Genomic DNA, 14,237 nt, shown 5'->3' on the forward strand with positions numbered 1-14,237 from the left:
ATTGGAGCAGTATGATACATTGGGGCAGTATGATACATTGGGGCAGTATGATACATTGGGGCAGTATGATATATTGGGGCAGTATGATATATTTTTTGGCAGTATGATACATTGGGGCAGTATGATATATTGGGGCAGTATAATACATTGGGGCAGTATGATACATTGGGGCTGTATGATACATTGGGGCAGTATAATACATCGGTGCAGTATGATATATTGGGGCAGTATAATACATTGGGGCAGTATGATACATTGGGGCAGTATAATACATCGGTGCAGTATGATATATTGGGGCAGTATGATACATTGGGGCAGTATGATACATTGGGGCAGTATGATACATTGGAGCAGTATGATACATTGGGGCAGTATAATACATTGGGGCAGTATAATACATTGGGGCAGTATAATACATCGGTGCAGTATGATATATTGGGGCAGTATAATACATTGGGGCAGTATAATACATCGGTGCAGTATGATATATTGGGGCAGTATAATACATTGGGGCAGTATGATACATTGGGGCAGTATGATACATTGGGGCAGTATAATACATTGGGGCAGTATGATACATTGGGGCAGTATGATATATTGGGGCAGTATGATATATTGGGGCAGTATGATACATTGGGGCTGTATGATACATTGGGGCTGTATGATACATTGGGGCAGTATGATACATCGGTGCAGTATGATATATTGGGGCAGTATGATACATTGGAGCAGTATGATACATCGGTGCAGTATGATATATTGGGGCAGTATGATACATTGGGGCAGTATGATACATTGGGGCAGTATAATACATTGGGGCAGTATGATACATTGGGGCAGTATGATACATTGGGGCTGTATGATACATTGGGGCAGTATGATACATTGGGGCAGTATGATACATTGGGGCAGTATGATACATTGGGGCTGTATGATACATTGGGGCAGTATGATACATTGGGGCAGTATGATACATTGGGGCAGTATGATACATTGGGGCAGTATGATACATTGGGGCAGTATGATACATTGGAGCAGTATGATACATTGGTGCAGTATGATATATTGGGGCAGTATGATATATTGGGGCAGTATGATACATCGGTGCAGTATGATACATTGGGGCTGTATGATACATTGGGGCAGTATGATACCTCGGTGCAGTATGATATATTGGGGCAGTATGATACATTGGGGCAGTATGATACATTGGGGCAGTATGATACATCGGTGCAGTATGATATATTGGGGCAGTATGATACATCGGTGCAGTATGATATATTGGGGCAGTATGATACATTGGGGCAGTATGATACATTGGGGCAGTATGATACATCGGTGCAGTATGATACATTGGGGCAGTATGATACATTGGGGCAGTATAATATATTGGGGCAGTATGATACATTGGGGCAGTATAATATATTGGGGCAGTGTGATACATTGGGGCAGTATGATACATTGGGGCAGTATGATACATTGGGGCAGTATGATACATCGGTGCAGTATGATATATTGGGGCAGTATGATACATTGGGGCTGTATGATACATTGGGGCAATAAGATACCCCATTGGCCATGGAATTAAATGAGGTCCCGGATTTCAGTGATTAGGATGTGCCCCGACACTTCTCTACTTTTAGTGTAAATATAAATATATCATTTCCACTGTGTATAATGAATGTTCCAGACCTTGAGATACTTGGCTCTGGCCCCGTCTCTGGTGATTGTTGAGATTCTTGGGATGTCTCATGAGATCGACCCATAAACTTGTTGCACGAGACACGATATGAAGAGATTAGTGGAAATTGTGAAGATCTGGTTCCGCCCGCCCCGGTGAGTAACGAGCGGCCGGATGGTGACGTCACCCGTCTGGGTCTACGGGCGCTTTACCAGGTCCTTATACTAATGAGGACCAGGTGTTTAACCCCTTCACATCCACAATTAGCAGCTGATAAGATATTTCGGGAGACTCGCCGTTGCGGTGTCATCCGTGATGTGATGAAGAAGATATTTCCTCTTTAAATCAACAAAAAATGAGAATCTGTAAAAATAAATGAGTCATTTGGGAATCACCTCCTCATGTCCGAGGACTGAGCTGGGACTGATTTGTGTTGTGGTCCTTTGACTCGTGTAAACAGGACAGCCATCATCAGATGATTTACTGTACACATAAATAACAGCCTAAAAAATAGCAGTAACTGCTGATGGGCTGCAGCGGTTACATTTTCCTGCAACATCTAAGTTTCGGCCCCAGGAAGTGTGAGCGCTGCAGCCGATCAGTAGCTATTGATAGACTGCAGGGGTCATACAGGCTTCGCTAGAATGATGCTGGAGTCCCCATGTTTCCTCTACTTGTAGGGGGTGCCGGTAGCTACTGATTGGCTACAGCGGTTAAACTTTCCCGGAGTTGATCGGTCGGAGTTTGCAGTCGATCAGCAGCTATTGATAGATTGCAGTGATCACATGGATTTCACTAGATTGATGCCAAAGTCCCCCCTCCTCACTTCCTCTACATGTAGGGGGCGCTGCTAGCCACTGATTGGCCGCAGCAGTTACACTTTCCTGGGACATCTGAGTGTTGGCCCCAAGAAGTGGGACCGCTGCAGTCAATCAGCAGCTATTGATAGACTGCAGTGGTCACACGGGCTTCGCTAGAATGATGACGGAGTCCCCCCTCTCCACTTCCTCTACCTGTAGGGGGCGCCGGTAGCCACTGATTGTCTGCAGCGGTTACACTTTCCTTTTCCATCCGAGTATTGGCCCCAGGAAGTGTGACCGCTGCAGTCGATCAGCAGCTATTGATAGCCTGCAGCAGTCACACAGGCTTTGCTTGAATGATGCCAGAGTCCCCCCCACCTCCTCTACCTGTAGGAGGCGCCGTTATCCACTGATTGGCTGCAGCAGTGACATCGCATTTGAGCAGGAAGAAAGAACTAGGGGCCCAGCGGGGATCACCTGAGTATTGGAAGGGATCAATGTGTGTTTTGACAATATTTCGAGGATGAGCAGACATGTTATATGAGTGTAGAAAATATCCGACAGGTGATAAATGTTTTTCGAGGGCTCCACATTATTTTTGCAGCTGTCATTTTGTGACTGCGCGCCGGCTATTGTTGTTCTGCAGCTTTTGGGTGAGGTTGTGAATCATTCAGCCGTCGCACTGGTTTATACACCTGGATCAGGCTGCACTTACTACTACCATGAGAATAAAGCAAAAAAACAGGAAGAGTAAATATATCTTATCTATATATCTAAATATATTGAATGCAATCTATTGGCCTCTGGTCCCTTAAAAGGTATTCCTGTCTGAGTTGGAGATGTGCAGGAAGAGAGCTGACATCTGGCTCTGGTCAGTAGGTAAAAGAAATCTGTCAGTTTCTGAGAGCAGCATGATGTAGGCAAAGAGATTCTGAATCCAACGATGTATCACTTAGATTACTGGCTGCAGCCGTTCTGACACAATCAGAATTTTTAGATTTAGCCATGCAGCAGAGCTGAGAAAGAAAACCCCGCCCACACCAGGCTCTCTACAGAGATTGTCATTAACAGAGAGGTGTCAATCAGAGAAGGGGGTGTGCCGGACTGCCGTGCACGTGACATTGTAGTCCAAGCAATGAGAAGTCCTGCTGGCACTGAGAGAAGTACTGAGCCTGATGAAGAGCCTGAGTAGTCTCTTCATTAACCACTGAGGACTCTCAGTTCTTTTAAACAATTTTTGTTATCTCTACTTGCTAACACGGTACAAAGATATATTTTGCCTGTAAGAAAAATCAAATAATTGCTATAGATGTCATTGTTCTATCACACATACACATGCCGTTTATAATATTGCTGTGGCACCAAACCTTCAGGCATCAAGTCCCAAGTGCAGTTTCTACCCTTGTAACCGCTATAATTGAAACGAGGAAACAATTTTATGAATCTTTAACATTATTACATGGACGAAGATGAAGACCATATCCCATTTTACTTCCATCCAGTTTACATTTTATTTAATACCCATGTCTTAATTATTCACAGTGTATGAAATCATCATGGATTTCTCCTGAAGTGTGAACTCTTTTCTGCTGAGCTCTTCCTATGTAAGACTATGTGCACACAGTGCATTTTTTCCATGTGTCTTTTGGCAGCAAAACCTGATCTCTTTGCAGTAAAAAAATTTGCATTTTTGCTACTTATTTTTGCTATTTTTTCCTGTGGTTTTTGCTGCATTTTTGCTACTTTTTTGCCATTCTTTGCTACTTTTTTTTGCTGTGTTTTTTTGCTACTTTTTTGCCATTTTTTGCTGTAGTTTTTGCTGCATTTTTGCTACTTTTTTTGCTATTTTTTGCTACATTTTTACTGTTTTTTGCTGCATTTTTGCTAGCTTTGTTTGCTATTTTTTGCTACATTTTTGCTGCATTTTTGCTACCATTTTTTGCTATTTTTTGCTACGTTTTTGCTGTGTTTTTTGCTGCATTTTTGCTACTTTTTTGCTATTTTTTGCTGCATTTTTGCTGCATTTTTGCTACTTTTTTACTATTTTTTGCTGCATTTTTGCTAGGTTTTTTGCCATTTTTTGCTACATTTTTGCTGCATTTTTGCTACTTTTTTACTATTTTTTGCTGCATTTTTGCTAGGTTTTTTTGCTATTTTTTGCTACATTTTTGCTGCATTTTTGCTACTTTTTTGCTATTTTTTGCTGCATTTTTGCTAGTTTTTTTGCTATTATTTGCTACATTTTTGCTGCATTTTTGCTACTTTTTTGCTAGTTTTTTTTTTGCTATTTTTTGCTACATTTTTGCTGCATTTTTGCTACTTTTTTGCTATTTTTTGCTGCATTTTTGCTAGTTTTGTTTTGCTATTTTTTGCTACATTTTTGCTGCATTTTTGCTACTTTTTTTGCTATTTTTTGCTACATTTTTGCTGTTTTTTTGCTATTTTTTTTGCTTTTTTTTGCTACATTTTTGCTGCATTTTTGCTACTTTTTGCTGTGTTTTTTGCTGCATTTTTGCTACTTTTCTTGCTATTTTTGCTACATTTTTGCTGTGTTTTTTGCTGTGTTTTTTGCGGCATTTTTTTGCTAATTTTTCGCTCTGCTTTTGCGGCATTTTTGCTGCTTTTATGCTGAGTTTTTGATGCGTTTTTAGTGTGTCATTTGTCTACAGTACATGTACATTTAAAATAAAGTTGGTTTCATTTAGCAAAAATGCAGAAAAAAACTGTCTGCAGCTCTTGGAGTCCGAACTTTGTTACATTGTGTTGGATATTTTTGTATTTCTTTGTTTTAACTTTATTTCTATTTGTTTTTTTTATGTTTACATAACACAAGGAAGTTGTAAACAATGTTTGTTACACATTACTTTTATATATATATATATATATATATATATATATATATATATATATATATATTTGCTTTTTGCTCTTAGTTTAACTTCTCGTTCTTGGACATAGGACATCATTTCCTCCGTTGGGTCGTAACCAAAGCTGTATATTAAGGGGGCTGGGTAGCTTGATGTGTTTCCAACAGCTAAGCCAGCCCCCTTTTATATCTATACATTTGCTGGGAAACAGAAGGGGGCTGGCTTTGAAAACAATTGCAATCAAAGATATCTCTACTTTGTTGCGTGCTGACGAGGAATTCTGTCTTGTGTTGGAATCAACCTAATATGTTCACACAGGACGTTTTTGCTGCATTTTTTAGCACGGTTTTTGCCTTGTTTTAATACAAATCCCTGCTAATAAAACGCTGTATTCACAGTCCCAGCAAGGTCTGAGATTCCTAAAATTTCATGCACACACATACAAAACACCTGCAGATTTTTTTCTGACTGTTTTGTCAACCTACTTGGTTTTTGCTGCGTTTTTAAAGAATCAGCATGTCAATTCTTTCAGCATTTTTTTTCCACAGGTCATTGAGGGAGTGCAAAAACACAAAGTAAAAAAAACCCCAAAACATAGCAAAGACAGAATAAAAGCTGCACCAAAAACCGCTCAAACAATGGCACTAAAAACGCAGAAGACCACCAGGAGACTTCTTGTCACAAGAAAAGGTTTGGCTGCAGAAAGATTTAGGCGGTGTGCACACGGTGTTTTTAATGCGGTTTTTTTTATGCAGATTTGGTGCAGATTTTGTCCCAAATCTACCCGTCTATCCTTATGCCAGTAAAGTTAATGAGAATTCTAATGTGCTGTGCGCACATTGTTTTTTTTTTCCTTGCAGATTTTGTGCAGAAAAATAATCTACAGCATGTCAATTATTGATGCGTTTTTCCTGCGATTTTTTAGCCCTTCACCCCTTGACTTTACTAAGAAAAACGCATGGCACAAAAATGCACCAAAAAAGGACTAAAAATGCAGCAAAAAACGCATGGCACAAAAAAGCACCAAAAATACACAAAAAACGCATGGCACAAGAAAGTACCAAAAAAGGACCAAAAATGCACCAAAAACAAATGGCACAAAAATGCATCAAAAAAGGACCAAAAAATGCACCAAAAATGCATGGTACAAAAACCACCAAAAAAGTACCAAAAATACACCAAAAACGCATGGTACAAAAAAGTATTAAAAAGGACCAATAATGGATGGCACAAAAATGCACCAAAAATGCACCAAAAACACATGGCACAAAAAAAAATACCAAAAAAGGACCAAAAAATGCACCAAAAACGCATGGCACAAAAAAGTACCAAAAATACACCAAAAACACAAGGCACAAAAAGTACCAAAAAAGGACCAAAAAGGACCACAAAATGCACCCAAAATGCATGGTACAAAAAAGTACGAAAAATACACCAAAAACGCATGGCAATAAAGTACCAAAAAAAGGACCAAAAATGCATAATAAACAAATGGCACAAAACTACACCAAAAAAACACAAAAAAAAATAATGATCAAAAACGCATGGCACAAAAAAGTAGCAAAAAGGCTCCAAAAACAAATGTGTTTTATTGGTACATTTTTCTGCCAGAAAGTGCAGATTTGATGCAGATAATGTATGCACCAAATCTGCAACATGTACACATATCCAAAAAGTCATCACCTATCCAGTAGTCAGGTGTCCACCCATCCTGACAAAAGGGCTCTGAAATGCCCGTTTTCTATGGCACTACCAGGGAGTAATGGGCAGCCAAGCTCTGTAGACAACTAACCTCCACAGGCCATCGCTTTATTCCAATGGAGGACTTCCGAGCCCCATTTGCTAGCTCAGTGGAGGTCCAAGTGTTGGGTTGATGGATCCTTAGGTCTGGAACTTGTATGGTAGTCCCCTTTATTCATAGCCTACAAAGTCCTACTTGACCCTACCTTATTGTACCCTGCTATATATAATATATGACTTATTGATGAATCTGAGAAGGTGTTGAGCGTTTTGGCTGCCATGCTGAACTATGAAAGTGACACCTTGAACTTTCCTCTTGTACTGTGCCACGGCTCTAGATGCCACCCACAGCTTACTTGTGAAAATGTAGGATTAGTGGAGCGGTGACGGGGCTCGGATGATGCCAGAGGCCGGTGCGACAGGTTGGGTGAGTTTTGGGAGGGAATGAGGACAGGATTGAAATTACCTGAGAGGGAGGAGGAGAGCTGGGATGCTTCTTGGGACAGGAGAAAAAAAAGGCAAGCAACACAAGAGAAGAGGACTCCTTGTGCCAGGGACAGAGAAAGGAGGAGGAAGAAGAGGGTTGGCACTCACTGGATCACCGAGAAGACGCACTTTACCTCTGACCACAGGACATAAGCTTAAGCCTTACCTGGGAAACCAAGCAACAGTGGCGTAAACTGATCCACCATTACTTCCGATAGAAGCATCACCTTACGATAGTGCCCTCACCTTGGGCGTGCCGGACCAGTGGGCGAACAACCGAAGAAACTAAAGTGCCAAACGTTTTGCTTGACTTGAGAAAAACTGAGATGACCCATCTTCTTCTCATCTGATCTTCTCGCCTTCATTAATGGACAACACTCCGGTAAGAACTTTCGACTTGTATTTGCAACCGGCCTTGATTCCTAAAATGTCACTTCTATTGTTATCAAAAGTTTATATAGTGTTGATTGTTCTTGCATTTGATTGATACAAAAAGTTAAGAAAGTCCTAGCTAAATTTTTTCCATGCCGTCCTTGCGTCCAACCCTTGGGCTCCATTGCTAGTAAAGCCCTTGAGATGTTCTCTGCCGGTTTTTTCTTGGCGTGGCTGGTACCAATATACCGATAATAACCACATCTGTCCTTGCCGTTGTCAGGGAGTTTCCTGGAAGTGTTTTGCTGCCTTGTTTTACTATCAATATTATTTAATACGTCAATTCAAAATGGGCATCCAAGGACCAACTTTGCACTGGTCACCGTGCTAGGAGATCACCAGGAGCACCCTGGTTTTCATTAAGTCACCCCAAAGATCTGGATTTGCTCTAGTGGCTCCTGAGTTGAGATGAGTGAGGTGAGGATAAAGTAATTTTAACATTCCGGATCAGAACCAAAGAGACTGAGACATTCAGAACCAGGCAACAACAAAAAGGGAGATAGAGCGAGAAACCTGGGCAGTCAAGTGGTCAGCCCAGTGGGGTATCTAGGGGTTAGATAAGTGGGGAACACCAGGAAGATTTAACTAGAGAGCCCATTGGCCCCCAAACCATTGGGTAATTGGTCCTCTACAGATTGGGTGGTCAATTGGACCATTAGTGACACTGACAGTCCTATCGATCCCACTGGCCGGTGAGGTCAGGATGTCCATCTGTCAGGGCCAGGTGTACGGGCAGGCCCAGGAGGTGGATCCACTGGACCGAACTCCTAGATGGTAGCAAAGAGTCCGGCAGCTGGAGCACTAGAAACAGCAGAGCAGTCCTTGCACACAGGTATAGCGGAGAAGTCCCTGGGACTACGGAGTTACGGGTGGTAGTCCGGGTGACGCAGCTCCGGTTCGGAAGCCGAGATGATGTCAGGCGGGGTCCGGAACCTTGGGAGCAAGAAGACGGGTCACCGCAGGGATCCGAGGTGGTGCGGACTGTCAGGATGGCAGATGGACAGCGTTCGGGTTTCAGGATACGGCAGACTGGATGGCGAAGCAGGCACGGCTCTACAAAGAGAGATAGGTGAGTACGAGCACAGTAACACCAGGAGACCTGACTCCTAGCTCAGGGAACACGAAGATCAGGCCCCGCCCCCTTGGACAAGAACCCCCTTTATACCCCGTACCTGTCTAACCTCATTTCCTGTTAATGGGCGCTGGCCCTTTAAGAAAGGGTCAGTGACCGCGCGCGCGCCCTAATGCGCGTGCGCGCGGCCCGGGTGCCAGAAGCCAGGGAAGGAGGCTGAGAGGAGGACGCAGGGGAGCCGAGCAGGGCCTGGGAGGCCGTCGGGCGCCGGGATCGGCGGCCAGGAAGCCCAGGAAGGACGGGCACCAGGGACTGGGACGCGGGGAGCGTGGCAGGTGAGCCGGGGAGCGGGGCAGGGGACCCGGGAAGGGGAGCCGAGGACCCGGGGAGCGTGACAGTACCCCCCCCCCCACGCCCCCCTCCCCGCAACCGAGACATGAAGGCACGGATCAGAGGAGTGCCCACATTCTCCCTGGGTTCCCAGGATCTATCCTCAGGACCATACCCCTCCCAGTCCACCAGGAAGAACTGCCGGCCACGAACAGTCTTCATGGCCACGATATCTCTTACCGCGTAGATGTCGTCCTCAGCAATAGGAGGAGGAGCCGGGCTGGCAGCAGCGGAGAAGGGACCAAGGAACACCGGCTTGAGGAGAGAGACGTGGAAGGAGTTGGGTATTCTCATCGTGGCCGGAAGCTTCAGTTTGTAGGAGACCTCATTGATCTTGCTGAGGACCTTAAATGGCCCGATGTAGCGAGGACCCAGCTTGTAGGAAGGAATCTTCAGTCGGATGTACTGGGAAGCAAGCCAGACCAGGTCACCAGGAGAGAAACACGGAGGGTCTAGACGCCTTTTGTCAGCGTGTTTCTTCATCCGCTGGGAAGCGCGCCCAAGGGACGCCTTGACAGAGTCCCAAATGGTAGCGAAGTCACGGGCTACAGTATCAGCAGCAGGGACATCCGAAGAAGGGGATATAGGCAACGGGACGGAAGGCTGTAGTCCGTAAACGACATGGAAGGGAGATTTGGAGGACGACTCACTGACGTGGTGGTTATGGGAGAACTCAGCCCAAGGCAGAAGCGTGAACCAGTCGTCGTGATGGGCGTTGACATAGTGACGTAAGAAGGATGTCAAGATTTGATTGACCCTCTCCACTTGGCCATTAGACTGAGGATGGTAAGCGGAAGAAAAGTCCAGAGTCACTCCCAGATGTTTGCAGAGAGCCCTCCAGAAGCGGGAGGTGAACTGAGTTCCTCTGTCGGACACGATGTGGGAAGGAAAGCCATGTAAGCGAAAGATGTGTTGTATATAGGCTTCCGCGAGTTCCTGAGCAGAGGGCAGTCCGGGCATAGGGACGAAGTGAGCCATTTTGGAGAACCGATCCACCACGACCCATATGACTGTGTGTCCGGAGGATACTGGCAAGTCCGTAATAAAGTCCATCGCTATGTGTTGCCATGGAACTGAGGGTATCGGCAGAGGCAGAAGACGGCCATAGGGCAGGTGTTTGGGCGTCTTGTTCCTGGCACAAGAGGGGCAGGCAGAGACAAAGGCGGCAATGTCCGTGCGAAGGGATGGCCACCAGTAATGGCGTACAATCGCACCCCATGTTCTCTTCTGGCCTGCATGGCCGGCTGTTTTCGAGGCATGACCCCAGTGTAACACTTTTTCCCTGTCGGTCTCAGAGACATAGGTCTTCCCGGGTGGTATCTGGGCCAGAGTGACAGGAGCCACCGGAACAATCTTGTTAGGAGAGATGATAGGTTGGATAGTCTCTTCCTCCTGCTCCAGGGGCATGAGAGACCTAGACAAGGCATCAGCGCGTATATTCTTGTCCGCGGGTCGGAAATGAAGCTGGAAGTCAAACCTGGCAAAGAATAAGGACCACCTGGCTTGCCGTGGGTTCAGTCGCTGAGCGGACCGCAGGTATTCCAGGTTCTTGTGGTCCGTGTAGATAATCACGGGGTACACTGCTCCTTCCAGGAGGTAGCGCCACTCCTCCAGAGCCAGTTTGACCGCTAATAGCTCTCGGTCACCGATGGTGTAATTACGTTCAGGTGCTGAGAAGCTTTTAGAGAAGAAACCGCAAGTCACCATCTTCCCGGAGGAGGATTTTTGCATGAGCACTGCTCCGGCTCCTGAGGAGGAAGCATCCACCTCTAAGGTGAACTGGCGGTTTAACTCTGGTCGGTGGAGTACAGGAGAGGAGGCGAATGCTCGCTTCAGGGAGCAAAATGCGGCGTCGGCCGCAGGTGACCAGTCCTTTGGATTAGCCTCCTTTTTGGTCAAAGCGGAGAGAGGAGCAGGCAGGGCGGAGAAGTGAGGAATAAACTGGCGGTAGTAGTTGGCGAATCCCAGGAACCGTTGGATTGCCTTCAGTCCAGAAGGGGGAGGCCAGTTGAGAATGGCGGAGACCTTCTTGGGATCCATCTGCAGCCCAGTCCCCGAGATGATGTATCCCAGGAAAGGAAGAGAAGACTGCTCAAAGACGCACTTCTCATATTTGGCGTAGAGACGATTCTCTCTCAGTCTTTGTAGAACCAGCTTTACGTTCTCTCTGTGGGTCTGGAGGTCCGGAGAGAAAACAAGAATGTCATCCAGATAAACTACGACACATACGTAGAGGAGGTCCCGGAAAATGTCGTTCACCAGTTCTTGGAATACGGCAGGAGCGTTACACAGACCGAAGGGCATCACACAGTATTCATAGTGCCCATCGCGAGTATTAAACGCGGTCTTCCATTCGTCCCCAGAGCGGATACGAACTAGGTTGTAGGCACCCCGAAGATCCAGTTTGGTGAACACACGGGCTCCTCTGAGCCGATCGAACAGTTCGGGGATGAGCGGTAGGGGGTACTTGTTTTTTATAGTAATCTGATTCAAGCCCCGGTAGTCAATGCATGGGCGAAGGTCACCCTCTTTCTTCTTAACGAAGAAGAAGCCTGCTCCCGCAGGAGAGGAGGATCTCCGGATGAATCCCTTTGCCAGGCTTTCCATGATGTAGGTGGACATGGCCCTGGTTTCGGCTGGAGACAACGGATATATCCGTCCTCGAGGTGGTGTTGTTCCTGGGAGCAGGTCAATGGCGCAATCGTAGGGACGGTGTGGCGGAAGTACCTCAGACTCCTTCTTGTCAAAAACGTCCGTGAAGGACCAATAGGCCGAGGGCAGACCCGGTAGGTTCTCAGGAACCGGAGGTCGTCGGACTGGTTGTATAGACTTTAGACATCTCTCATGACAGGCAGAGCCCCAACGGGTGATTTCGCCAGTACCCCAGTTGACTGAGGGTTCGTGTGTTCGCAACCAAGGAAGTCCCAGCAGGACTTGGTGGGACATGTGTGGAAGGACGTAGAGAGCGATGTTCTCGGTGTGCAGAGCACCGATACGCAGTTCCACCGGCTTCGTGATCCAGGAGATGGTATCAGAGAGGGGTCTCCCATCCACCGAGGCAATCAGTAGGGGCTTCTCGAGTAGAGTAACAGGCAGCTGGTATTTGTCCACCGTGGCCTGCTGGATAAAATTGCCTGCTGCTCCGGAGTCGAGGTATGCCTCAGCCGTGAAGCGCGTCTCTCCTGTTGATACTTGTACCGTCCACATAACTGGGTCGGAGAGAGTCCCAGCACCTAGGGTGGCCTCTCCTACCAACCCTAGGCTTTGGAGTTTCCCGGCCTTTCCGGACAGGAGCGTAGGAGATGTGTGTCCCCTCCGCAGTAAAAGCAGAGGCCCTTGGCGAGCCGCTCTGCTCGACGTTGGTCAGACTGTCGTACTCGATCAACCTGCATGGGTTCGTGGACAGGAATCCCAGCTGTAGATGACTGTGGCACAGAGGACTTCTGTGGCGGAGAGGAGTGCTGTACCGCACGTCGCTCACGAACCAGCTCTTTGGAGCGCTCCTGAAAACGAATGTCCACTCGCGTGGCTAGGGCAATCAGGGCATCTAGGGTGGAGGGCATGTCACGACCCGCCAACTCATCTTTGATGCGACTTGACAGTCCTTCCCAGAAGGCGGCTGTCAGGGCCTCATTATTCCACCCGAGTTCAGAAGCCAAAGTGCGGAAACGGATGGCGTATTGGCCCACCGTCAGTGTTCCTTGACGTAGGCGGAGAAGTGATGAAGCAGACGCAGAGGCGCGTCCCGGCTCGTCAAAGGTACTGCGAAAGGCCTGCAGGAACTCTTGAAGATCCTTGGTCATGGGGTCCTCCTTCTCCCACAAGGGGTTCATCCACGCCAGTGCCTCGCCCTCCAGGTGAGACATTATAAAGGCGACCTTGGCTTGGTCGGAGGCGAACAGATGGGGCAGCTGCGTGAAGTGAAGGGAGCATTGGTTTATGAAGCCCCTGCAGGTCTTGGGATCTCCAGCATAACGAGGAGGTGACGCCAAACGGAGTCGGGAAGCATCCGACGCGGCTGCCACTGGTGCGGGAGCCGTGGATTGCCTAGTGGGAGACCTGGGTGCTGCAGGTGTCATTGATGCTTGTAATGTGTACAGGCGAGTGTCCACGGAGGTCATAAATTGCAGCATGCGGGTCTGGACTTCACGCTGGCGTTGGAGTTCCTCTTGCAGGGCCAATAGTGCTGCAGCGGGATCCATGGCCTGATCTTACTGTCAGGGCCAGGTGTACGGGCAGGCCCAGGAGGTGGATCCACTGGACCGAACTCCTAGATGGTAGCAAAGAGTCCGGCAGCTGGAGCACTAGAAACAGCAGAGCAGTCCTTGCACACAGGTATAGCGGAGAAGTCCCTGGGACTACGGAGTTACGGGTGGTAGTCCGGGTGACGCAGCTCCGGTTCGGAAGCCGAGATGATGTCAGGCGGGGTCCGGAACCTTGGGAGCAAGAAGACGGGTCACCGCAGGGATCCGAGGTGGTGCGGACTGTCAGGATGGCAGATGGACAGCGTTCGGGTTTCAGGATACGGCAGACTGGATGGCGAAGCAGGCACGGCTCTACAAAGAGAGATAGGTGAGTACGAGCACAGTAACACCAGGAGACCTGACTCCTAGCTCAGGGAACACGAAGATCCGGCCCCGCCCCCTTGGACAAGAACCCCCTTTATACCCCGTACCTGTCTAACCTCATTTCCTGTTAATGGGCGCTGGCCCTTTAAGAAAGGGTCAGTGACCGCGCGCGCGCCCTAATGCGCGTGCGCGCGGCCCGGG

At 47.2% G+C, this 14,237-nt stretch overlaps 1 protein-coding gene across 1 annotated transcript in view; it reads left to right on the plus strand.

Annotated features, from left to right (window-relative positions):
* The first annotated feature begins 7,605 nt into the window (after positions 1-7,605).
* Positions 7,606-14,237, plus strand: part of TMPRSS13 (transmembrane serine protease 13) — a 62,165-nt gene continuing 55,533 nt past the window's right edge. Inside the window, exon 1 of the mRNA XM_075327853.1 lies at positions 7,606-7,956. Within this exon, the coding sequence (XP_075183968.1) occupies positions 7,942-7,956 (15 nt within the window). The 5' untranslated portion in view covers positions 7,606-7,941. The remainder of the gene's footprint in view (positions 7,957-14,237) is intronic.

The sequence above is a fragment of the Anomaloglossus baeobatrachus genome, chromosome 11 (assembly GCF_048569485.1).
Source record: "Anomaloglossus baeobatrachus isolate aAnoBae1 chromosome 11, aAnoBae1.hap1, whole genome shotgun sequence".
Taxonomy (NCBI): domain Eukaryota; kingdom Metazoa; phylum Chordata; class Amphibia; order Anura; family Aromobatidae; genus Anomaloglossus; species Anomaloglossus baeobatrachus.